This window comes from Schistocerca gregaria, chromosome 3 (assembly GCF_023897955.1).
Source record: "Schistocerca gregaria isolate iqSchGreg1 chromosome 3, iqSchGreg1.2, whole genome shotgun sequence".
Taxonomy (NCBI): Eukaryota; Metazoa; Arthropoda; class Insecta; order Orthoptera; family Acrididae; genus Schistocerca; species Schistocerca gregaria.
In genome coordinates this window covers 608,386,576-608,414,405 of record NC_064922.1, presented here as the reverse complement: position 1 = coordinate 608,414,405, position 27,830 = coordinate 608,386,576, and the positions used below count along the sequence as shown (strand labels likewise).

Below are 27,830 nucleotides of genomic sequence, written 5' to 3'. Positions count from 1 at the left end.
ACTTTCGAGACAGATAGTTACTCAGTAATGAAGTTAGCGCAGTGCAAGTGTGTGCAGTTTTGCTTTCTGAGCCTCTTCTGTAATTTTCTTTTTTTTTAATCTACTTTACTAAATCCTTGCAAAATTTAGATTGCAGTTGGTACCAATTCGCTGTTCCCAGCAATCTTGTATTGTCATATCGGGTGTAAAACAGAGTATTTGTATTTACACTCCTGGAAATTGAAATAAGAACACCGTGAATTCATTGTCCCAGGAAGGGGAAACTTTATTGACACATTCCTGGGGTCAGATACATTACATGATCACACTGACAGAACCACAGGCACATAGACACAGGCAACAGAGCATGCACAATGTCGGCACTAGTACAGTGTATATCCACCTTTCGCAGCAATGCAGGTTGCTATTCTCCCATGGAGACGATCGTAGAGATGCTGGATGTAGTCCTGTGGAACGGCTTGCATGCCATTTCCACCTGGCGCCTCAGTTGGACCAGCGTTCGTGCTGGACGTGCAGACCGCGTGAGACGTCGCTTCATCCAGTCCCAAACATGCTTAATGGGGGACAGATCCGGAGATCTTGCTGGCCAGGGTAGTTGACTTACACCTTCTAGAGCACGTTGGGTGGCACGGGATACATGCGGACGTGCATTGTCCTGTTGGAACAGCAAGTATCCTTGCCGGTCTAGGAATGGTAGAACGATGGGTTCGATGACGGTTTGGATGTACCGTGCACTATTCAGTGTCCCCTCGACGATCACCAGAGGTGTACGGCCAGTGTAGGAGATCGCTCCCCACACCATGATGCCGGGTGTTGGCCCTGTGTGCCTCGGTCGTATGCAGTCCTGATTGTGGCGCTCACTTGCACGGCGCCAAACACGCATACGACCATCATTGGCACCAAGGCAGAAACGACTCTCATCGCTGAAGACGACACGTCTCCATTCGTCCCTCCATTCACGCCTGTCGCGACACCACTGGAGGCGGGCTGCACGATGTTGGGGCGTGAGCGGAAGACGGCCTAACGGTGTGCGGGACCGTAGCACAGCTTCATGGAGACGGTTGCGAATGGTCCTCGCTGATACCCCAGGAGCAACAGTGTCTCTAATTTGCTGGGAAGTGACGGTGCGGTCCCCTACGGCACTGCGTAGGATCCTACGGTCTTGGCGTGCACCCGTGCGTCGCTGCGGTCCGGTCCCAGGTCGACGGGCACGTGCACCTTCCGCCGACCACTGGCGACAACATCGATGTACTGTGGAGACCTCACGCCCCACGTGTTGAGCAATTCGGCGGTACGTCCACCCGGCCTCCCGCATGCCCACTATACGCCCTCGCTCAAAGTCCGTCAAATGCACATACGGTTCACGTCCACGCTGTCGCGGCATGCTACCAGTGTGAAAGACTGCGATGGAGCTCCGTATGCCACTGCAAAGTGGCTGACACTGACGGCGGCGGTGCACAAATGCTGCGCAGCTAGCGCCATTCGACGGCCAACACCGCGGTTCCTGGTGTGTCCGCTGTGCCGTGCGTGTGATCATTGCTTGTACAGCCCTCTCGCAGTGTCCGGAGCAAATATGGTGGGTCTGACACACCGGTGTCAATGTGTTCTTTTTTCCATTTCCAGGAGTGTATTTTGTATGTGACGTACCATAGGAGACCTGGTAACTGTATTTAACTAGTGCATAAACTATAAATTACGACTATCTTTGAACAAAATATGGAGTAATAGAAGCTATGATGGTTTAGTAACAACGTGACATTTTCCTCCTTTATTGTTCTAGGGTCTACTCTACAGTGTAAGGTAGCGAAGGTACACCACCTAAAATATATCCAGAACAAGTAAATACATCAACGAGCGATTTTCAGGAAGTTACACCGGACACTGGACCAAATTTGGTGATGTTCGCAAGTAATTTTTAACATTTGTAGCATCAGAATTATGACTTCGACTATTTTATTTAATGGAGCTATCTACTTTCTCTGAAGACTTGGAAAGAGCCTTAGAAGAAGACTTCAATGGCACAAAATTTGTGAAAGTTGATGAAATAGCACCAGCATAATAACGCTGCAAACCATTGTTCAGCTGTCGGGAGAAGACATCGCACAAATGTGTGCTCTATGGCACCAAATATTAACAAACACTTGAGTCAGGTACGATTTGTGAATTTATTAAGATGACTGCCACATCAAGTCCCAAAAAAATTGACCTTGAGCGTTGACACTCGTTATAAAGGTAGTCCATATAGACAACACTGCACTTTAAATTTCATCTGGAGTTATTGCAGTACAGTCCCACGGTACACGCAATTCGTGAATTCGGTATTCGTCCGAGACACTCTGTGGACCTCTCGCTCTAATTTTCTTCACAGATGATAGTCCACAGATGGTACGCCCAGTGAGTGTTCAGGTTAATTTGTATTTGCCAAATGACTGATCTAGCGATCTCCAAATGTAGTCAACTACGCAGAATGGGTGGTAGTACGGCAACACTGGCATCAGGACAATTTGGTAGTGTGGGTTCCCTACATTCAGTGACAAGCTTACATTCAGGGGCAAACCTATTGTTGTCTTTTGATTAACGGGTCCTAAACCTATTGTTCTGCTAAGAGGATTATGACCCCTTGGGGATAATCCTTCCCTCTGATTGACATGTCCTTAACCTATTGTTCCCCCACCCATTGCCCTCCCACTCCTCCTCCCCCTCCCCCACCTCCTCCCCTTCCTTCTGGGAAATCTCCTCGTCGATACAACAACACTTCTGATATGAATTTCATTGACCAATTAATTAAATTGATGAATGAATTAAACACCACTCCCTCCCTCTGGGAAAACAACCATTCCCTTTCCCCCCCCCCCCCCCCACCAAGGAATTAGTAGGAAAAAGACTCTGCTCATTGCCCACTCGGTGGGAATTCTATTGCAGTGTATGGAATATTGTTTAAATAATTTTGAGAATGTGTGGAACATTGTTTATTTAAACAACTATGGAATACAAAACTTTGTATGAAATATAATTTATTTATTTATTTAAAGAATTTGGTGGGAAACGATTGCATAGTATGGAATATTGTTTAAACAATTTAGACAATGTATGGAACATTGTTTACTTAAACAATTTAAAGGATAGAAGGTGACATGTGGAATATTTAAACAATTGCGATGCTTCTGCATTACGATCACATAAGGAAACATATTTAGACAATCTGTCACAGATTGCTTAAACATATGTGAAAAACTTTCTCACATCTCACCACGTGCACAGACTGCCCAGAGGCAGGATGCATCGGGGGGATTTTGGAAACGCCAGAGAGCTTGCTGCCCTGTTGTCAGCTGCCGACTTCCATCTGAAGAGGTCTGCATGCATAAACCAACCTGCTGGATACCAGTGCACATGAGAAACGCCTTCCTTCCAAAGCAAATACCTGATTGGGAAATGATCCTGAGATGCTCCTGAAATTAATAAATGGTTAATTTCCAGTCACATGATCATGATGTAGGGAAATGAAATGAGCATATGGCATTGTTGGCCAGGAGGCCCCATCCAGTGCAGTTCGGCTGCTGAGCGCAAGTCTTATACAGTCAACGCCACATTGGGCGAGCTGCGTGCTGGTGATGAGGATGAAATGACGATGAAAACAACACAACACCCAGTCCACGAGCGGAGAAACCCTACAACCCGGCTGGGAATCGAACCTAGTCCCGCTGCATAAGAGGCAAGCAATAAACACTCAGCTAAGCAGGTTGACGTGAGCCCATGGTGGAATTAAATATCTAATGCTAGCTCATACATCACCTGCAAAGCAAGCTACAGCTTCCCCCCCCCCCCCCCCCTCTCTCTCTCTCTGTGTGTGTGTGTGTGTGTGTGTGTGTGTGTGTGTGTGTGTGTGTGTGTGTGTGTGCGTGCGTATGCAACGATCTTTTTTGTACAGTATATTTTTAGTCAACCTGCTACTACTTTTGTGCCATCATCAATTTGTATCTGTGTGAAATAGCTACCGTGTCCGCCTTATTTCCCCTAATCACGATCATATGATCAGAAATTAATTATTTATTAACTTCAGAGTATTTCAGGGTTGATTTCCAATCAGGTTTTTGCTTTGGAAGAAAGGCATCTGTCATTTGCGATTGTATTCGACCGGTTGGTTCACGCATACACACCACTTGAGATCGCAGCCGACAGCTGACACCGGTGTGGCGAGCTTGCTGGCATTTCCGAATTCCCTCCAGTGCGTCCTGACGCCGGGCATCCTGCGTGTGTAGCGAGACACAAGAAAGTTTTTCAGATATGTAAAAGGGGTCTGTGACAGTGTAAATACTTGTTTCCTTATGCGATCGGAATGCAAAAGGCTAACAATTGTTTAATTATTCAATATGTCACCTTCTATCCTGTAAATTGTTTAAATAAACGATATTATACGGTCGTATACGTAGTTTAAACAATATTCCTTATACTGCGATCGATTTCCCACCAAATTCTTTAAATAAATAAATAAACTATATTTCATTCACATTGTTGCATCTCATAGATTGTTTAAATGAACAATATTTCACATAGTGTCTAAATTATTTAATGAATATTCCATACAATGTAACTGATTTCCCTCCAAGTGGCCAATCAACAGTTTGTTTCCTGCCAATTTCCAGGTGGGGGAGGGGATGGGGAGAGCTGGGGTTTTCCACAGAAGCAGGATGGTGTTTAATTAACTGATCGATTAAATTAATTAGTCAATCAGATTGATATCAGAAGTATGGTTGTATCGGCGATGGGTGTTCCTAGAGGGATGGGAGATGAGGAGGGGGATTCGCAGGGGAGGAGGAGGGGGAGGGGAATAGGTGGAGGAAGGATCTGAAAATCAAAAGGAGGGGTTGTCCTCAGGGGTCATAATCCTCTTAGCACAAGAATAAGTACAGGACCTGTCAATCGAAAGAGAACAGTAGTTTGGCTCCTGAATGTATGCTTGTCCCTGAGTGTAGCCAACCCACACTTACAATTTGTCCTGATACCAATGGTGTCCTACTACTGTGGGACATTTGTCACATTAGTTCCACATGGATAACATCATGTTCACTGGGATATCTTACAACAACTACTGCAGCATATCTGTCAGGAACTGTATACAGGATGTCCCAGGAGGAATTGTGAATAGTTATAGATATGGCAGGAACGATTGTTGGAAGCAAAAAGGACTAGTAAATGAAGGCTCTAAAATGCATACCTCAAGAGCCATGGGCACTTGTTAAACTTTTCTTCTCTGAAACACATCTCTGCTACTGAACAAGAGGTCATAGCTATAAGGTAAGCACTTTAGAATCGATTTTTTCTTGTTCAATCCATACTAACTCCTCCAAACATATGGAAAGCAAAGAGCTTGCTGTAGATGAGATTTGTTTCTTAGACTCGGTTATGAAGAAGTGACCATAGCTCATAAGGCATGTATTTTAGAGCCCACATTGATTAGACTTCTTTCTGCTCCGAATAATCGTTCCTGTCATATGCTTGAATGCTGATCATTTCTCCTGGGACACGTTGTGTACTTGTGGCTATTTTAGAGTCCCATTAATACTAATGGAAACTGATGTAATTCCTGAAAAGCTGCACCATCTACTGACAGACCAAGGTCATCGCTTATCCAATTCTCTCAGCCAGAAATAGAATTCAACTAACCACTAGTGCATATTGCGGTTACTCATTCGCCTATTGTTTGTAAACTATGCTTCATCTGCCAATCAAATCTTTCATAATAATGTCGCAGTACTTTGCAGCCTTCAGAGTCACCATCAGGAGAACCGTATCTGAGGCTGAAAGTTTTTGCCATGAGCTTCTTGATGGAATGAAATGAGAAAGGTTGAAATTCGTTGGAATGTATCATTCTCAGAACACTCGATTGGCTGATCGCACTCGCACAGTCAAGCTGAAACATAGTAAGACATGGATTGTGCGTTTCCGCAGCTAAAATTTTGGTTGTAATTGTTTCACTATTTGCTGTTCTTTCTCGTTGGCGTATTTTATTCTTCACACTTTCAGTTCCTTGAAATTTCTTGCAATGTTTGCAAAGACAGTTCATGAGGGCTTGTCACGATCAGGATACCTTCTCAAATACTACCGCGCTTTAGCTCTAACAGTTTGGCGACATTCGCCACAGACGATAACCATGTCCCCTTTGTCGGCTGTCGTAGTCGTCTGCACTGTAAAAGTATGAAGAGCTACACGAGTATGTCGTCCGATCTGCACGACATCAGAGCGCAAACTGATGTTCTTCAATGGCACAGTTAACCACATGGCCACACATGATTGCATATACGTTCTTAGCCGTGGATACTGATGAAAACTTAAACTCGAAAAGAGATGTAACAGATGTCCTACAATGTTTAGGTTCGACAGCTTTTGCCATAAGAATAACTGCCAACTTTGGGGGTATGCACGATGTTTCACGAAGCATGTTACACACTTCTAGACGTTGTAGAGGGGACTAATCAGACCAAATTTTACATCACTCATCCAACGACGCTCCAGGGCGTTACTAAATTTCAGGGATGATTGAGAGAAACAAATGTATCAGTTGAGTCAATACTCCCTGGTTCGGAAAGAACGAGTCGAAAATTACAACCGTAACTCATTCTGATACTTCACACAGTGGAATATATGTAGCTGTACTGTCGTTGCTAGTTAATCTTCGCTAGTGTGAAACGCATCTCCTCGATTGAACAAGTGCTCATAGCTGCTTATGTATACATTTTAGAGTGCATGTTTACCCTAGACATTTTTTTGAAGTCTTGGTCCATACTACCACCTCTGAATACTACGTACCTTATATTCTTAGCAACGACAGTACCGCTACATGTATTCCAACGTCAGAGGTATAAGAATAGTTTTCACCTATAACTCTCGACTCGTTCGTTTCCGGTAAAAGGACTCTTATCTCAAATCGATACATTTGTCCTTCTCCATCATCTACGAAAGTTTGTAACATTATAAGAGGTCCATGACTAAGGAATTTATTGCCAGCGCACTCGAGCAGATGTAATTTCAATGGATTGCTCACGCGCTGCCTGCGATATGTAAGCTACAATAGAATCGCAGACGAGAGAGCAGTAGTAGTTGTAGCTCCGGCAGTAGGAGTAAGTAGTAGCTGGCAGTCGAGTGTATGGAGTTGGCGGGGCCGGTCGTAGGGAGCGATGGCGGTGCCTGAGCGATGTAGTATAAGGTAAAAGCAACCGCTCGCATATGTAGTTTGTTACAACTAAATTTGTACTATTGTTGTGTCAAGTCCCATGTAAGTGATTTTAAAAATCTTTTAATAATAATCTTTCTTATAAAATTAACTTTTGACAATCATTCATCTGAATTTAAAGATTTTATAATTTCTCCTGTCCATGGTCATCCCGATTATCGTAAAAGAAATCAGTTTCTTTTTATACATGACAAATCTAGTGGCTAGCATTGCACTGGGCTGTACCAGAAAAATTTCTTGTAGGAGCAGATATATACGCGTTATCCGGCGACTTCATTGAGGTAAGAATTTTCAATTTATTCAGAATGATCTTTCAGGGCCATGACGCAGCACTGCTGACTTCCAAATTTACCACTTTAGATTCACAGTCAGTTAATTAATGAAGGGTTATATATGAATCACATTTTTTATTGGGAGGTTAGTCATGTCATTATTGCGAGATTACGGAAGTAAACTGTTGGGAGGTTACACTGAATGTGAATGGTATAAATATTTTCTCTGTTGGGAGGCAGTGCGTGAGCAATCCATCGAAATTACATCTGCTCGAGTGCGCTAGCAATAAATTCCTTAGTCATGGAACTCTTACAACATTATCACAGAATCACTCTGTATATACATACTTTTACAGGCGCCGCTCTGTAGCGTCGTTGGATGACGTTTTTGAACATGGTTTCATATGTGAAACTTGGTTTAATAAGTATCCTCTGCACCCTATATAGGTGTGTAACATGAATTGTGAAACACCCTGTAGAAGTCATATTTAGCATATTTTCATTTATTGATGCGTTATTGGATAAATTCTGGGTTAATTCCTCGCTTAGACAAAAAGGATTCATTGCAGAAAAGTAAGTAATTAGTAGAACTGTGTGTGTGGAGTTCACAAATGTAAGTCTTGCAGGTATCTGTTTAAGCAACTGGGAGTATGACCACAGCCTCATAGAACATATAATATCTTATAAAATTTGTTTTCAACAATCCTTGTAAGTTAGAGAGTAATAGAGATACTCACAAGTACAACACTTGAAGGAAAACCGAGCGACGTGGCGCAGTGGTTAGCACACTGGACTTGTATTCGGAGGGACGACGGTTCAGTCGCGCGTCCGGCCATCCTGATTTACGTTTTCCGTCATTTCGCTAAATCGCTCCATGCAAATGCTGGGATGGTTCCTTTGAAAGGGCATGGCCGACCTCCTTCTCCGCCCTTTCCTAACCCGATGAGACTGATGACCTCGCTGTTTGGTCTCCTTCCCCAAACAACCCAACCCCAACTAGAGAGAAAAATGATCTGCATTACGCTTTAAGACACCTAACTTTAGCGCAGAGAGACGTGAAATATGCAACTATTAAACCATTTGACAATCTAACCATCTCCGTCACCGCAGTAATGTAGGTTAAATATGTTTCTCCTTAACACCTCCTATCATACAGGGTTTCTCGAATGGAGATAATTATTTGAAGAGATAAACAGTCTTGGCTGCAAAACATGCTTTATTATTTTATATTTTGCCAATAACGCGTTTCGCCTTGTTTAAGGCATTTTCAGATTGACTGGCATAAAAGATGTTAAACACATGTGTTGCCGTTCATGCAAATGTCAGACAAACACCATAGTCAACATTTTAAAAACATTGCGTAGTACCCTGATATAAAATAGCGTTGAGTACACGGAAAGTCACGTTCAAAATACGTAGGTTCCCCTGTCCAGTTTTGAGCGACTCTGCGCAGTGGCCTTGTAGAGTATATGGCGCGAAGTCTCTCAAAACTCGACAAGGGCATCTACCCACTTTTGTGTTTGTCTGCTAAGACATTTGCATGGGCGGCAACTGTTATGCCAGCCAATGAACAACTGTTATGTCAGTGAATCTGAAGACGCCTTAAATAAGGCGAAACACGTTATTGGTAAAATATAAAATAATAAAGCCTGTTTTGCTGCCGAGACTGTTTATCTCTTCAAAACATTTGTCACTGGTTGCTGTACCATACTGCCATGAAATTGAAAAACTTCTAGAGACAATTAGTTATTTTTAACGAAAATCTCAGTAAACGGCCAGCATTTAGCCATGTTGTTGTTGTTAAGGTCTTCAGTCCAGAGACGGGTTTGATGCAGCTGTCCATGCTACTCTATCCCGTGCAAGGTTCTTCATCTCCCAGTACCTACTGCAACCTACATCCTTCTGAATCTGTTTAGTGTATTCATTTCTTGATCTCCCTTTACGATTTTTACCTTCCACGCTGCCCTCCAATTCTAAGTTGGTGATCCCTTGATGCCTCAGAATATGCCCCACCAACCGATCCCTTCTCCTAGTCAAGTTGTACCACAAATTTCTCTTCTCTCAAATTCTATTCAATACCTCCTCATTAGTTATGTGATCTACCCATTTAATTTTCAGCATTCTTCTGTACCGCCACATTTCGAAAGCTTCTATTCTCTTCTTGTCCAAACTGTTTATCGTGCATGTTTCACTTCCATACATGGCTACACTCCATACAAATACTTTCAGAAACGACTTCCTGACACTTAAATCTATTCTCGATGTTAACAAATTTGTCTTCTTCAGAATCACTTTCCTTGCCAGTGACAGACTACATTTTACATCATCTCTACTTCGACCATTATCAGTTATTTTGCTCCCTAAATAGCAAAACTCATTTACTACTTTAAGCCTCTCATTTCCTAATCTAATTCCTGAGGCATCACCCGATGTAATTCGACTACATTCCATTATCCTCGTTATGCTTTTGTTGATGTTCATCTTATATCCTCCTTTCAAGACACTGTTCATTCCGTTCAGCTGCTCTTCCAGGTCCTTTGCTGTCTCTGACAGAATTACAATGTCATCGGCGAACCTCAAAGTTTTTGTTTCTTCTCCATAGATTTTAATTCCTACTCCGAATTTTTCTCTTGTTTCCTTTACTGATTGCTCAATATACAGATTGAATAACATCGGGGAGAGGCTACAACCATGTCTCACTCCCTTCCCAACCACTGCTTCCCTTTCATGCCATCTGGTTTCTGTATATATTGTAAATAGCCTTTCGCTCCCTGTATTTACCCGTGCCACCTTTAGAATTTGAAAGAGAGTATACTAGCCAACATTGTCAAAAGCTTTCTATAAGTCTACAAATGCTAGAAACGTAGATTTGCCTTCCTTAATCTACACTCCTGGAAATTGAAATAAGAACATCGTGAATTCATTGTCCCAGGAAGGGGAAACTTTATTGACACATTCCTGGGGTCAGATACAACACATGATCACACTGACAGAACCACAGGCACATAGACACAGGCAACAGAGCATGCACAATGTCGGCACTAGTACAGTGTATATCCACCTTTCGCAGCAATGCAGGCTGCTATTCTCCCATGGAGACGATCGTAGAGATGCTGGATGTAGTCCTGTGGAACGGCTTGCCATGCCATTTCCACCTGGCGCCTCAGTTGAACCAGCGTTCGTGCTGGACGTGCAGACCGCGTGAGACGACGCTTCATCCAGTCCCAAACATGCTCAATGGGGGACAGATCCGGAGATCTTGCTGGCCAGGGTAGTTGACTTACGCCTTCTAGAGCACGTTGGGTGGCACGGGATACATGCGGACGTGCATTGTCCTGTTGGAACAGCAAGTTCCCTTGCCGGTCTAGGAATGGTAGAACGATGGGTTCGATGACGGTTTGGATGTACCGTGCACTATTCAGTGTCCCCTCGACGATCACCAGAGGTGTACGGCCAGTGTAGGAGATCGCTCCCCACACCATGATGCCGGGTGTTGGCCCTGTGTGCCTCGGTCGTATGCAGTCCTGATTGTGGCGCTCACCTGCACGGCGCCAAACACGCATACGACCATCATTGGCACCAAGGCAGAAGCGACTCTCATCGCTGAAGACGACAAGTCTCCATTCGTCCCTGTCGCGACACCACTGGAGGCGGGCTGCACGATGTTGGGGCGTGAGCGGAAGACGGCCTAACGGTGTGCGGGACCGTAGCCCAGCTTCATGGAGACGGTTGCGAATGGTCCTCGCCAATACCCCAGGAGCAACAGTGTCCCTAATTTGCTGGGAAGTGGCGGTGCGGTCCCCTACGGCACTGCATAGGTTCCTACGGTTTTGGCGTGCATCTGTGCGTCGCTGCGGTCCGGTCCCAGGTCGACGGGCATGTGCACCTTCCGCCGACCACTGGCGACAACATCGATGTACTGTGGAGACCCCACGCCCCACGTGTTGAGCAATTCGGCGGTACGTCCACCCGGCCTCCCGCATGCCCACTATACGCCCTCGGTCAAAGTCCGTCAACTGCACATACGGTTCACGTCCACGCTGTCGCAGCATGCTACCAGTGTTAAAGACTGCGATGGAGCTCCGTATGCCACGGCAAAGTGGCTGACACTGACGGCGGCGGTGCACAAATGCTGCGCAGCTAGCGCCATTCGACGGCCAACACCGCGGTTCCTGGTGTGTCCGCTGCGCCGTGTGTGTGATCATTGCTTGTACAGCCCTCTCGCAGTGTCCGGAGCAAGTATGGTAGGTCTGACACACCGGTGTCAATGTGTTCTTTTTTCCATTTCCAGGAGTGTATTTTCTAAGATAAGTCGTAGGGTCAGTATTGCCTCACGTGTTCCAACATTTCTACGGAATCCAAACTGATCTTCCCCGAGGTCGGCTTCTACCAGTTTTCCCATTCGTCTGTAAAGAATTCGAATTAGTATTTTGCAGCCGTGGCTTGTTAAACTGCCAGTTCGGTAATTTTCACATCTGTCAACACCTGCTTTCTTTGGGATTGAAATTATTATATTCTTCTTGAAGTCTGAGGGTATTTCGCCTGTCTCGTACATCTTGCTCACTAGATGGTAGAGTTTTGTTAGGCCTGGCTCTCCCAAGGCTGTCAGTAGTTCTAATGGATTTTTGTCTACTCTCGGGACCTTGTTTCGACTTAGGTCTTTCAGTGCTCTGTCAAACTCTTCGCGCAGTATCATATCTCCCATTTCATCTTGATCTACATTCTCTTCCATTTCTATAATATTGTCCTCAAGATCATCGCCCTTGTATAGACCCTCTATATACTCCTTCCACCCTTCTGGTTTTTGCTCAGAACTGGGTTTCCATCTGAGCTGTTGATATTCATGTAACTGGTTCTCTTTTCTCCAAAGGTCTCTTTAATTTTCCTGTAGGCAGTATCTCTCTTACCCCTAGTGATATGCGCCTCTACACATTTATCCTCTAGCCATCCCTGCTTAGCCATTTTGCACTTCCTGTCGATTCCCTTTTTGAGACTTTTGTATTCCTTTTTGCCTGCTTCATTTACTACATTTTCATATTTTCTCCTTTCATCAATTAAATTAAATATTTCTTCTGTTGCCCAAGGATTTCTACTAGCCCTCGTCTTTTTACCACTTGATCCTCTGCTACGTTTACTATTTCATCTCTCAAAGCTACCCATTCTTCTTCTACTGTATGTCTTTCCTCCATTCTTATCAATCGTCCCCTAATGCTCTCCTTGAAGCTTTCTACAACCTCTGCTTCCTTCATTTATCCAGGTGTCATCTCCTCAAATTCCCACCTTTTTGCAGTTTCTTCAGTTTTAATCCACAGTTCATAACAAATAGATTGTGGTCCACCTCTTCCCCCTGCAAATGTATTACAGTTAAAAACCTGGTTCCTAAATCTCTGTCTTACCATTGCAACTACTGAAAAAGCTGCTGCCCCTCTTCAGGAACCACACGTTTGTCTGGCGTCTCAACAGATACCCCTCCGTTGTGGTTGCACCTACGGTACGGCTATCTGTATCACTGAGGCACGCAAGCTTCCCCACCAACGGCAAGGTCCATGGTTCATGGGGAAGCATTTAGCCATACGAACATAAAAAGTTTTTGTACATAGGTGTTCTGTGATAGCTCTGTTGACAAGTTCCACATCATAACATTTATCGTGAATTTGATCTATGGAACATTTAATTAACTGACTAACTGAGTGACTGAATACGTTTAGTACAGTAGGACATATGTTTTTCAAATCTTTTCTCCTGAAGACGGGATATTGGTTTACGGGACTGTTACCTTTCACTATTTGATGAAGTTCTATATACACTCCTGGAAATGGAAAAAAGAACACATTGACACCGGTGTGTCAGACCCACCATACTTGCTCCGGACACTGCGAGAAGGCTGTACAAGCAATGATCACACGCACGGCACAGCGGACACACCAGGAACCGCGGTGTTGGCCGTCGAATGGCGCTAGCTGCGCAGCATTTGTGCACCGCCGCCGTCAGTGTCAGCCACTTTGCCGTGGCATACGGAGCTCCATCGCAGTCTTTAACACTGGTAGCATGCTGCGACAGCGTGGACGTGAACCGTATGTGCAGTTGACGGACTTTGAGCGAGGGCGTATAGTGGGCATGCGGGAGGCCGGGTGGACGTACCGCCGAATTGCTCAACACGTGCGGCGTGAGGTCTCCACAGTACATCGATGTTGTCGCCAGTGGTCGGCGGAAGGTGCACGTGCCCGTCGACCTGGGACCGGACCGCAGCGACGCACGGGTGCACGCCAAGACCGTAGGATCCTACGCAGTGCCGTAGGGGACCGCACCGCCACTTCCCAGCAAATTAGGGACACTGTTGCTCCTGGGGTATCGGCGAGGACCATTCGCAACCGCCTCCATGAAGCTGGGCTACGGTCCCGCACACCGTTAGGCCGTCTTCCGCTCACGCCCCAACATCGTGCAGCCCGCCTCCAATGATGGTCGTATGCGTGTTTGGCGCCGTGCAGGTGAGCGCCACAATCAGGACTGCATACGACCGAGGCACACAGGGCCAACACCCGGCATCATGGTGTGGGGAGCGATCTCCTACACTGGCCGTACACCTCTGGTGACCATCGAGGGGACACTGAAGAGTGCACGGTACATCCAAACCGTCATTGAACCCATCGTTCTACCATCCCTAGACCAGCAAGGGAACTTGCTGTTCCAACAGGACAATGCACGTCCGCATGTATCCCGTGCCACCCAACGTGCTCTAGAAGGTGAAAGTCAACTACCCTGGCCAGCAAGATCTCCTGATCTGTCCCCCATTGAGCATGTTTGGGACTGGATGAAGCGTCGTCTCACGCGGTCTGCACGTCCAGCACGAACGCTGGTCCAACTGAGGTGGAAATGGCATGGCAAGCCGTTCTACAGGACTACATCCAGCATCTCTACGATCGTCTCCATGGGAGAATAGCAGCCTGCATTGCTGCGAAAGGTGGATATACACTGTACTAGTGCCGACATTGTGCATGCTCTGTTGCCTGTGTCTATGTGCCTGTGGTTCTGTCAGTGTGATCATGTGTTGTATCTGACCCCAGGAATGTGTCATTAAAGTTTCCCCTTCCTGGGACAATGAATTCACGGTGTTCTTATTTCAATTTCCAGGAGTGTATTTAACGCTGCAGAAGTGCTCTTCGAAGGCTCCTTCAAATGCGCAGAAAAAATTATATTGTGCCATCAAAAAATCAACGTTTATTTCATAATTCAGGAGCTATAAACGCCAAAAATTATTTGGGTACGTCAGAAAATGTGGGTACACTCCGATGTAGCTTAGCGTAAATCGTTCATCTACATATTTACTCCTGACCCTAACTGGGATGGCCTGTTAGCTGTGTCGCCTTATGGAAGTAATTACTTTAATTAATTTAGGTCATGGTTTCTACCTCATGGTTAAAATTCCTGTTCGTACTATTTTACCTTAAAACAGAACTATTATTTGCGTTATTGGTAACAGTAATAGCTTAATTGTGAAATTACTACTTTTTTAAGTGTAGCTAAGATTTAGAGATAGAAGCAAGAAATAAAATAAAAAACGAGCTGTGACAAAAACTAACATTAACAGTAACATACATTGAAGAAGATGAAAATATCAGAGGACAAGTAACTGCATGCAAATGATGGTAAACTTACCTCAGTAGCTCCTTTATTTCAGAATGGTTGAAATGGGCATCGCACAACATTTCGTTGTAAGGAAGCAGCATCTCAGCTAGCTTTTCTGGAGGGGATTTCAATACATTGAGCATCATTTCCTTAACGTCCATCAATTGACCTTCTGTCGGATATGTAAATGACATATCAATTTGAGTCAAATTTTTTGGCGGATCCTGCAAAGAAACAGGTAATTTCACACTTGGAGGCAGTGGTTAGACGTTATGTCCAGTTCTTGCCAGAACAGTTCTCATCGAATACAGAGTGATGTAGTGAAGCGATGACTTTATTTGTTTTTAGTCGAGTTTATATGGAGCTGATGTCAAATCCTTTTTGGGCATTCTGATTGAGCTTGCCTGCAGTTTCTTCGCATACCCAAGTGGTCCCTCCGTAAGCACAGACTCCCAAGAACATCGCTGTCCCATAACATCCCTAAATGCGTCACAAAAGCTTGTTTGTTGATGCAGCAAGCTTTCGGGATGACACTTACGTGAGTGTACAGTTTTCAAGTTTACTCAGGCTCCCAAACTGCTTTTTCCATAAACCATTTCCCCGATTCCTTTTGTGGTTGGTCATATAAACATTTCGCTGTCGCCTCTGGTACTATGGGTCTGGCTGGCAGATTTCCGTTTCCAGAATTGCTTTTCGGCGCCTTAAGAACGTTCTACTGCATATGAGTCGTGATTCGGTTGACAGGTTGTGAATTACTTGTTAAAATGTTAGTTAATGTGAAAGAAGAGATTTGTATATAAGGAGAAGAAATAGTGGAGTGAACAGGAGGAAGATGGTGATCGGGGTAAGACGCCTGTTTGCTCGTGTTCCTTCACTGTGCCAGGAGAGCACAGTACTCAGTTCTCCACCGTTACCATGAATCCAAGTCTTGAGCGGCAAGTGGTAGGTGCATTTGTAACGGATATATTTCGTCTTTGGAAGCAAAAACAGTAGTATGTATTAAAATTTATTCTGTAAAATGATCTCAGATGTATCTAAAACAATAATAGTGATTTCTATTTATTCTTACTAGTTGTAACCGTGCTTTTATAATGTACTCCATATTTTGAAGTATGTGCTCTTCCAGTTACTTCCTGCTCTCTGGCATATTGGAAAACTTATTTTAGCTTGCAACTCATCCAGATCTTACTTGGGAAAGACGCCATAGTCTTTGGGGCAAGATGGACATTCATATTAAGTTTCCTTTTTACATTTATCTATTTGTAAGCGATGCCTAGAAATTGCTTAAGAACAACGAATAGAGGCCAGCAGAGGAAAGAAAGCCTTCAGTTAGCAAGGGAGCTTCTCAGGAGTATGGGATTCCATATCAGTACGGCATTCCATATCAGGCGTGTGTAACTACCGTGCTGCAAAACAGTAAATACACTGACGGAAAATATCCCAACACCGAAAAGGAGTCGTGAGAGATGAACGAAAGTTGGTAGGCGTCTTCTGAACTATACGTCTATTCAGATTTCGCCACAGTCGCGTGAGAGCGTCGTTAGTAGCTCGAGAAGCTGGATGTTCCTTCAGCGATATTGCAGAATTGCTGGCAGCGGTGGTTACGGGAAGGTACAGGTGCAAGAAGACCGGGCACCGGACAGCCACGTGGCACTACCGAGAGGGAAGACCATAGTGTTCGGTGTATGACAGTGGCGCGTCGTACTGCGTCTGCAGCAGGAAATGCATCAGCAGTTGACACCACAGTGACAACCAATTGGTACAAATCGCGTACTTCAAGGACAGCTCCGAAACAAGCGCCCTGTTGCGTGCATTCCACCGTCCCCAAACCACCGACATATGAGAGTGCAGTGGTATCAAGCGACAGCTCGTTGGAGAGCAGAGTGGAGGTCTGTTGTGTTTTCTGATGAAACCTGGTTCTGCCTCGATGCCATTGATGGCCGTGTGTTGATTAGGAGGAGGTCAGGTGAGCGCCTGCATCTGACTTGTCATCTTGGTAGACATATTGGACCCACGATTGGAGACATGGTCTGGGGTGCGAATTCTTATGACAGCAGAAGCACGCTCTTGGTTATCCCAGGAATCTCGACTCCAGATTTCTACGTCAGTCCGGTGAATCGGCATCTTGTGCTGCCATTCATTAACAGCATCCCAGGAGGTATTTTCCGAGAGGATAACACTCGTCGACGTACCGCTATTGTAACCCATGTTGTACAGTGTGTCGACTCCTTGCCATGGTCTGCCCAGTCATCAGATGTGTCTGCAATCGAGCACATATGGAGCATCATAGGACGACAATCCAGCGCCATCCACAAACAGCATTAACCGTTCCAGAAAACAGATAACTGACAGTTGTTGCTAACGGAAGTATAACCACCAGTCTGCTATCGTATATTCTCATGGAGAAACAAGTGGGTTCATCCTGTAGTCTTAGGAATGAACAGATATTACATATTGCCTGTTATTAGATTCCTGAGTTCATAGAGAGACGTGAAGTAGTGTTTGGGCAGAGAGTGATACACCGGGCCGCTCACCTCTATCGGGTTGGTGGTGATGGCGGTCACCTGGTGCCCCCTCTCTGCGAGAGAACGCATGATGATGAGGAACGGCTTCTGGTGGCTGATGGACGCCGAGGGGTTGATGCCCAGGATCCTCGCAGACAGTGCAACGCCAGGAATGACTAACAGCAGCAGCAGGGGTCTCATGGTGTCTGCCCAAGGCACGATCTGAAACGCAGTAAATTTTTAGATGCGGCATTTTAACCATTTCAAACCCGCTGGCTACAATTGTGTACATCAGTTTTTAATTGTATTAGCCGAATCGGAAATATTTTTCATCGATGGAAATATGATTTACGCATCTGTGAATGTTCAGTCTTTTCATCAGGCATAAGTGTTCACACCTTTTGGACATCACTGTAAAATATCAATAAGTGAATATAGCAATGAGCAGGAGATTGCGACCGCCCGAAATCACGGAAGTTGTTGGTTAGTTACACTCCAGTGTATAATTGAATACTGTGATTGTAATTTGACCTGGTTATTGTGGAGTTAGTATTTCATTTATTACAAAAGTGAGTATTTCAAATTTATTTATTTTAGTCCATGAAAAGAAGCCAAGTGTACAAAGTATATATAGAAAACGAGTACATATATTTGTATAAATAATGCATCTAAAAATCATAAAAAAATCATCTTAGCGTATTAGACCACAAACAAAAAATTCCCTACCTCCACACAAAATTCAGGTCTCAAAGGTTAAGAACCTGAGAAATGTACCAACATTTCTGCTTAGCAGGTGTGATATTAAACACATTGTTGGTTAACTGACCTGTCGACAACAAATCCCCTGTCGAGATGAAAGTGATTATGAACAGATAAAATTCAATAGTAATGTGCAGTACGCCTTATACTTGCTGTGTCGGGCAGGTTTAGAAAATAGCTGTGTTAGCAACTTATTATAAGACGAAGAGAGCTTCATCGTAGACTTAAACGAAAATTTAAACTAAAACTCTATTGATAAATAAAAGAGGAACCATGCCAAAAGTAGCTTAAGGTGAGTAAGACGAGATTCGTTCAACGAATTCCGAAGTGAAAGCGTGCCTATCGATTTGACAAAAATCGTGAAAAGTTTTAATGTTCCCCAACGTCACCAAGTGGATGAAACTCATATATATAATCTAGATGTTAAGTAAAGAGAAAAACTTTGGATAGTAATTCATAAAATGAACAGGATGTGGCGCTACTGGACCGGTATCAGTGCAGTTTTTCCTCAGCTTCTGGTTATACATCAGTCGGAAGTCCGGAAGTATCTAGGCACATTTTAAAAATTGATGTACATATACATGTATGTACGCATTTTCCACGTCTTCTCCTAAACCACTGGACCGATTTCAATCAAACTTGGTACACGCATCACTTATTGTCTGGAAATCATTGCTGTGGGGATAAGAACCAACTACAATCGTATGGGTACAGGTGACAAAGCACTGTCATCCGCTACGCGTGAATATCCACACTTAAGTTATCCAGTATTTGAGAACGATAGCAGAGACTTGCAACAAGCTTTACACATAATTTCAAACTACATTTTCGCTCATCATCTTGTAAACCTGTCGCATGAAGCATGAAGTGTTAATTTATTACCTCTTAACTATTACCTGTATTCGTGACATATTTTGCAGACAAGTATTCACATATACCCCCGGGTGTAGCAGCAGAACTGCATCATTTTACGACACATAGTTCAGGAGATACTCGACGTAAACACTGAAGTGACTGAAGAACCGCCGCATAATGTATGGCGGTTTAATTTATTATTTCTTTACTACTACATATTCACAACACATTTCGCAGACAGAAGTCACATACTCGTATGTCACTGGACGTTCGTCTGAAATTGTATCACAGTACAGCAAGTAAATCAGGAGATAAAACATCATAAACATTGAGTTGCACGAAAGACGAAATTTTCTAGAGATACAGATAAATCGTGTGTACAAATATGTGTGACAAATGTTATGTATATGTAAAACATATTCGAGATGTGCACACGTGGGCAAAGCCACGGGTCATATGTCTATCCTAAAACCTAAATCCTAAACCAGGTTTGATACACATATTAGTTGCAATGTAGAAAGAAATACTGTGGGGGTAAGAACCACCAGCTTCTTAATGGGATGAGCACGATAATGTGGAGAGAGAAAGGAGGAGGAGGAGATGGACAGAGACAGGGAGAGAGGGAGATAGGGAGAGAGAATGGGCAGAGGAAGAGGCAGAGGGGAGGAGGAAATGAAGGGCAGAGGGGACAGGAGGAGATGAACAGAGAAAGAAAAGAGGAGGAGATGAACAATGAGAGGGGGAGGAGGAGGTAGACAGAGAGAGGAGAAGGAGAAGATGGATAGAAAGAGGGGAAGGATATGCGAAGAGGCAGAAAGAGCAGGTTGATGGAGGGGATGAGCAGAATGACTGAGAAAGGGCGAGGTAGGAGACGGACAGAGAGTGGAGGTTAGAGGAGATGGACAGAGAGAGGAGGTGGAGAAGATGAATTATAAGAAGAATTGAATAAATACATACCCAGACCAATGTCGATAGAAAGTGTCGGTTTGTTTACCATTACAATCGAAATTATTCTTACGGCTTAATTCTATGTGCCTATTCAATACAGTGGCCCCAAATTAGTCCAGTGTAATCTTCATGTTGTCGATATGTATTAGCAGTGACAGTAAAACATGAAAAATAACGAGTACTCTAGCAGCGACAGCACCACCCCGGCCCGCACTCGCTGCTACCACTATGCAGCAGTGCTGCTCAGTCGCTGCTGCAGTATTGGATATTGTTCGTGTTTTATTGTCCCTGTTAACAGATAGCGATAAAACGAATGTCATACTGGACTAATTTTGGGCTGCTGTATTGAATGGGAATGTAGAATTCCACTTTAAAAATAATTTTGTTTGTAATGGGAAACAAACAGACGCTATCCATAGACAGTGGAAACTGCAAATATTCACTGGAACACCAGAGAAAATGCACCTGACGACTCTTAGGAGAGACACTCTGTACACATATAAAATTGTCAGAAGCAATCTGGAAAACTTGCATGGGTGTTTCAGAGTAGGTTGTGCTGAGGAATAATTGTTAAGAAAAATATTCGATAAGTTGCGTCGTTTCCGAGTTAACTAGCACTGATGTTAGCTAACCAGGCAGTTGCGTGCACACATTCAAGCAACCCATCAGAGGCGGTGTCGCCAAATGTGTATTTCGTTTGTTTTCCTAAAACAGAACAAGAGAGCGATACAAGCATTGGACATGCGACGGTACTAAGGATCGAACCCGAGCCACAAGCTGAGCAGTCTCGTGCGCTATAATCTGCGCTCTGACGACAGCTGACACTAATTGTATCTGGCGGGGCGCATGAATTTACGCACGACTAACTTCAACGTTAGTTAACTCGGAAATGGAGAAACGTATCGAACTTTTTTCTTAACAATTATTACGCAGCACAATTTACGCTGCACAGACTTATAAATTTTTCAGACTGTTTCTGCCCATTTTATGTATACATTTACTGTCTATTTACTGCGCAAATACACACATCAAAAGAAGTTTTGCATCACCTCGGTTCCCAGAGTTCCTGAACCCGTAAAGAAAACTGGAATAGAAATCAACATAAACATCATTTCCGCCCTTTTTATTGCTCATGAAAACCACACATTGCATGTTGTACCACCATACAGCGAGACCTTCAGAGGTGGTGGTCCAGTTAGTTGTATACACCGGTACCTCTAATACCCAATAAATAGCACGTCCTCTTGCATTGATGCATGCCTGTATTCGTCGTGACATACTATCCACAAGTTCATCAATGCACTGTTGGTTCAGACTGTCCCACTCGTCAACGGCGATTCGACGTAGATCCCTCAGAGTGGTTGGTGGGTCGCTTCCATGAACAGCCCTTTTCAATCCATCCCAGGCAAGTTAGATATGGTTCATGTCTGCAGAAAATGCTGGTCACTCTAGTCGAGCGATGCTGTTATCCTGAAGGAAGTCATTCACAAGATGTGCACGATGGGGGTGCTAATTGTCGCCCATGAAGACGAATGCCTCGGCAATATGCTACGATATGGTTGCAATATCGGTCGGAGGATAGCATTCACGTATCGTACAGCCATTACGGCGCCTTCCATGACCATCTTCTGCGTACATCGGCCCCACATAGTGCCTCCCTAAAACAGCAGGGAACCTCCACCTTGCTGCACTCGCTGGACAGTGTGTCTAAGGCGTTCAGCCAGCCTGGGTTACCTCCAAACACGTCTCCGACGATTGACTGGTTGAAGGAATACGCGACACTCATCGGTGAAGAGATCATGATGCCAATCCTTAGCGGTCCATTCGGCATGTTGTTGGGCCCATCTGTACCACCTTGTATGGTGTCGTGGTTGCAAAGATAGACCTCGCCATGGATCTTGAGAGTGAAGTTGCGTATCATGCAGCCTATTGCGCACAGTTTGAGTCGCAACACAACGTCCGGTGGCTGCACGAAAAGCATTATTCGACACGGTGGCGTTGTTGTCAGGGTTCCTCCGAACCATAATCCGTAGGTAGCGATCATCCACTGCAGTAGTAGCCCTTGAGCGGCCTAAGCGAGTCATGTCATCGGCAGTTCCTGTCTCTCTGTGCCTCCTCCATGTCCAAACAACATCGCTTTGGTTCACTCCGAAACGCCTGGACACTTCCCTTGTTGAGAGCCATTCCTAGCACATAGTAATATTGCGAACGTGACCGAACCGCGGTATTGACCGTCTAAGCATGATTGAACTACAGACAACACGAGCTGTGTACCTCCTTCCTGGTGGAATGACTGGAACTGATAGGCTGTCGGACCGCCTCCATCTAATAGGCGCTGCTCATGCATGGTCTTTTACATCTTTGGGCGGGTTTAGTGACATGTCTGAACAGCCAAAGGGACTGTGTCTGTGATGCAATATCCACATCAGCGTTTATCTTCAGGAGCTCTGTGAACTGGGGTGATGCAAAACATTTTTGGTGTGTGTTAAAAGAAGCATGCAGAGAGCTCTGCAGTCTGTTTATCAGGTTACACAATGAATAAGGTAATGATACTATGGGGGCATATTCTCCGTCAATTTCTGTTGAAAATATGTCCGAGCCCCTACAGTTTCATAAAGTACCAATAAGCGGTGGTGCTACATGTAGTCTTCAGAATAGCATCTGTAATGGAGATGTGTTCCAAGCAGAGAGCTGTCATTGAGTTTTTTTGGAGGAAAACTAGGGAATCACAGATATTCATAGGCGCTTGGAGAATGTCTACGGGGATTCGACAGTGCAGAAAAGCATGATGAGTCACTGGGTGAGGTGTCTGTCATCACCAGGTCACACAAATCTATTTCATTTCTTGTGTGCTAGCTGGCCACACGCAACACGACTTTAACCACTTTGAATTAGATGGATATTATGCTGTGAGGGAGGCGTTGTCTCCAACTACGAGACAGTGAACCATGCATCCATGTGTTTATCCAAGCACCTGAAGAGGAGGGAGGCATGCCAGCTGTCTGCCACTGTGCCAGCCTAACTCCAGTAGGTGCCTGGTGCTAAGTGGAGCTGTCTTCCATCACCGCCATCCATCAGCAATGCTAATGTGTGTGTGTGTGTGTGTGTGTGTGTGTGTGTGTGTGTGTGTGTAAAGCGCATTGCTTACCTATCCTAACTTTCTTTACTACAATATCACAATGTGAACGTAGCTGGAGCATATTTTCGGTTCAGTGTGATGTTTTCTTAAATATTTTGACATGGGACTGCAGGTTACAGACTGTGGTGTTAGTTGCTGAGTCTTTTATTTTTGTACAGGATCGTTATTTACTGTAATGCAACAGTAATAAGAGCGTTAAGTTTCATATTTAAGTCTTTAAAAAATTGATAAATAGCACTGGGGTGCTTTACTGTGCTGGAAATTGCGGATGTTTCATGGTTTTGTTTGAGTGAGGTACTGACTAAGAGTACCAAGTTCCTTCTCAGGATGCTGGAGACACTAAGGGTGGTGGTGGTGGTGGGTATAGGACCAACAGGAGAAGACTGAACCAGTGGTAGTGGGGGGGGGGGGGGGGGGGGGGGGTAGCAATAGGAGCACACTGAACCAGTGAGAGGAGGTAGATGTATTTTTTGGGTCATAAATTACCATTTATAATAACACCTGGGTAAGCGTGAACACAAGTGCCCTACTAGGCCGTCATCTTCGGTATAAAGTGTTGTAATTATGCTGACAGTTATTGCCCATTAATTACAAACTAAATAAACAATATGGGACCCAAGTGATTGCTTTGTTTACCTGTGACCAATCTGCTTACGTAAGAGAACAACGCTCCCTTTATTCCAGAACCCTCATAGGTCCAGTACTCATAATGTTTATTTCTTCTCGAGTAATTCGGGCCTTGATGAGACCAGGAAGCATAGGACAACTGAATGTACGAATGAAAGTCGCTGTCTTCTGCTCTCTCGTTTTATCGCCTGCAGTAATATTCACTTCTCAATCAGTTTGCAGTTCATCAGTATCCAGGACAATTACGTGTGACTGGCGATGAATCGCCTGAAATCTAGTAACTTTTTTTTTTTTTTTTTTTTTTTTTTTTTTTTACAGCTGTGGGTACTTGCCAAGGTTCTTGGTGTTCTTTGTCGAGATCTCTTTGTTATATGGATTCTGATACTCTCTAACGATAACCATTTTTAGTTTTTTGTTGAAATGCGAGAGTGGCCAAAAAACAAGTCTCCCCATAAATAACGCAATGTGTGTTTGTCCGAAATTTAATAACCAGACGAAGAGTGGGAGCTAGCTATGCAAACGAAGTATCAAAATGGTCCAAATGGCTCTGAACACTATAGGACTTAACTTCTGAGGTCATCAGTCCCCTAGAACTAAGTACTACTTAAACTTAACTAACCTAAGGACACAACACACATCCATGCCCGAGGCAGGATTCGAATCTGCGACCGTAGCGGTCGCGTTGTTCCAGACTGTAGCGCCTAGAACCGCTCGGCCACCCCGGCCGGCAACGAAGTATCAAACAGTCAATTTCTGGTAATTTAGCACACAGTGGAAAGCTGCATTGGTTTCATGTTTAACTTAGAAAAATGGCTTCCTTCGAACCAAGAAATAAATTTAGGACATTTCGAGAAGAGAAGACACTAGGAAGGCAAATGACGTGCCACAAATTTCAAGCTTTCTGAACAAAAGTTGAAAATAAAAAAATGAAAGCATAACTGTCAAATGATTTTTGAAATGACTCTTCTAAAAGTAAGAAATAAATCAGACTAGAGAAATATTTGACATACGTTTGAATGATGCCCGAATTCAAGTACGGCAAAGGAGGTGTCGACTGAAAATCTTTTCAATATTTAAATCAGATTCTTCGAATCTTAAAGAGTGCTAGAGGACGTTTGTCTGGTGGATTATGTATGGCCTTGAAACATTCCTGTCACCTATACCTGAAGGTGTAAAAAAGTTCCAACAATTTTTCCCTCTCAAAAAGTTTTCAGATATCACAACAAAGAATGCAGTTCTCAATTGGCACCGCATTTGCTGTACTTGATTTCGATCATCACATAAAGGCTCGTAATTTGTTTCTCTAATCTACTTTATTTCTTACTTTTGCACGAATCGTTTCACATATCATATGACCAATTTCTTTTTTTTTTTTTTAATATTATTTTCCTTGATGGTCCCAAGAGATGCTAGAATAATCAATGGTCACCTAACTGCTGTTTACTGTCGACAATGAAACATCTTATCGCCATGCAGCTCATCTCAACGTTGAAAGATTTTGCATAGAGATTCTTCACATCCTTGGAATTAGTGAGGTTAAGTAGTAATCCCGGCTCTCCAAGACACACAGCTTCCATAGTCATGCCTCATGGTGGTCACAGAAACATGTTACAGCACCAGAAGACTGGCCATGTTCACGAAACTAGACTCCAACTCAGGGTGTCCTGGATCACTATGCACGTCACCAGTCGTTTCTGGCCGAGTCTCCTGTGGGTCCATGGAAGTCTTCCGGGCCGGCAATACGTCTACATTTTTCGTGATGTTTCTTATGTCAGATATTAGAGGTGTCCAGAGAAAAGACTGACGGCACCTGCTGGGCTGATGCATTCGTGGCAAGGGTTGAAACTTTGCTAGATAGGGGTCTCAAGAGCTGCTGTATCTATTATTTTGCAGCATAGTACATTCATGTAATAGCGTAATCCACAAAACATCAAAATGGAAGAAAAATAAACTTAATTGACGGGACAGGGTGGAACTGGAGGAGACTGCTACCTCTAGTAACAATTTTGTCATTGTCATGAATGTGACTATGCAAGCTAATGAACTTCTAATGAATGTGTTCTGTCGCTCACTGTTTTACAATGTTCCCTATTGCAGGACGTGGAGAGAACATCTGCGAAAGTGTGCAACCCACACTTCTTCCAGTTGTTACGGTGCAGAATAGTAAGGGGTAGAAATTGGAAAAAAATATTAAAACACACTCACATTGTCACAGGGAATCTCAAGTCATAGAGACAGAGAAGGAAGCAGGAAACGAGCCAGTATGTCACAACAGTGTCAGGTTGTTGACACATTATGACACTGACTTTCAGTGGAAAGGCGACTGCGACAGAAAACCATTGGAAGTGAGGCAAGTATTTTCGTTAGCTCATAAACGTGTTGCAAGAAATTCTATCACTTTCAAAAGAGCACATAGTGTGCAACTCCACAGCAGTTATGAGCCTGTTAAGTGAATACAACAGAGTAAGGATTACAGATGCATTCATTATGAACCGAGCCTTGAGTCATAGTCTCAGGTCAGCTCTACAGCTCTCATCATGAGTTGATCATTGAGTTAGATAGCATTCACAGTAATAGCACTTAATTCCATGGTTATGATACTGTAATGAATCTATGATATAGATGCTCCATCACAATCTATGAACTAGGCAAAGAGGTACTCAAGGTGTTGGCCTTCCTGATGAACTTGACGGTGCTCAGTGCCTACCATCTACTGCTGGAGAAACTGACTGTCTTCCAACAACATTACATTGCAGGGTGCTGTCAGCAGTGAACTTCAATGCAGAAGCCAGCTACAGGACCTCTTGGGAGCCACATTCCTGTTCAACACTCAGATGCCTCCAGGTGCCGGAACCTGCCAGGGTAGGGAAGAAATCAACCAGGTACATCACGGACTGGCCATCAAGGATCACCATAAAATTTGGAGAGGGACCGAGGACCTCCAGCAGCCACACCGAGGCCATCTCCTGCTGGGAAACAGCCACACGTGCTCGTCGGCAGCTCGAAGTGGCACCAGGGCCGCTAAACCTTGCCTGGGCATGCAACCACGGAACAGATATCAGCTAGAAACCTACAATCAGCCGAATGGCCAGTGGCTGACTGGTGTGGAAGAACGACGACATGTAAACATTGAAAACAAATGATTGAACTCTGACGATGTTTTACTAGCGCAGTTAATGCGCCATAGTTTCCCAACAGCTCTTTCTCTGCCTCGTGATGACTGGGTGTTGTGTGATGTCCTTAGGTTAGTAAGGTTTAAGTAGTTCTAAGTTCTAGGGGACTGATGACCATAGCTGTTTAGTCCCATAGTGCTCAGAGCCATTTGAACCATTTTTTTCCCAACAGCTACCCTGACTTCATGCAGAGGTGTCTGCATTCAGCCCTCTGTACAACTGTGAAGAACGTTGCACGTCCTTTAATGGCCTTGTGCGGATATGCCGTGGTTTTCTGTTGGTTCCATAGTCACACTCAACTGCTTAAACAAAAGCACTGCCGACTCCACAGAGCGAGAGGAGTGTGTGTGTGTGGGGGGGGGGGGGGGTTAAGGGGCGGGGAAGCGTGTCAGTATTCTGGGGGACCCCAGACTGAATTTAGTCATGTGTTTAAAAATATTATCGTATGTGCCATTTAGCCTTCGAGACTCGTTAAGGAGAAGTGAACGTGAGCTTTCCAGCAACCGTTTCGTGCCCTTTCTTGTTTAATACTAACAAGAATGCTACTGTCTGTCGTGGCTAGCAATGCGCATTTCACACAAATTCCACCAGCGCTATTTTTCTACACAACCAGCGGCCAGTGTGCCAGCTAGCGCTCTGGAATGCTCCATCCTTTTCGTTGTGTATTTCCTTCAACTGCTGTTGACAACAACAGGC

General features: G+C 44.3%; 1 protein-coding gene across 1 annotated transcript in view; it reads right to left on the bottom strand.

Annotated features, from left to right (window-relative positions):
• LOC126354425 (UDP-glucosyltransferase 2-like) overlaps nucleotides 1-27,830 on the bottom strand; it is a 62,304-nt gene that overhangs the window by 20,919 nt on the left and 13,555 nt on the right. The window contains exons 2-3 of the mRNA XM_050004062.1: nucleotides 17,664-17,855; nucleotides 15,160-15,353 (exon numbers count right to left, since the gene is read on the bottom strand). Of these exons, the coding sequence (XP_049860019.1) occupies nucleotides 15,160-15,353; nucleotides 17,664-17,834 (365 nt within the window). The 5' untranslated portion in view covers nucleotides 17,835-17,855. The remainder of the gene's footprint in view (nucleotides 1-15,159; nucleotides 15,354-17,663; nucleotides 17,856-27,830) is intronic.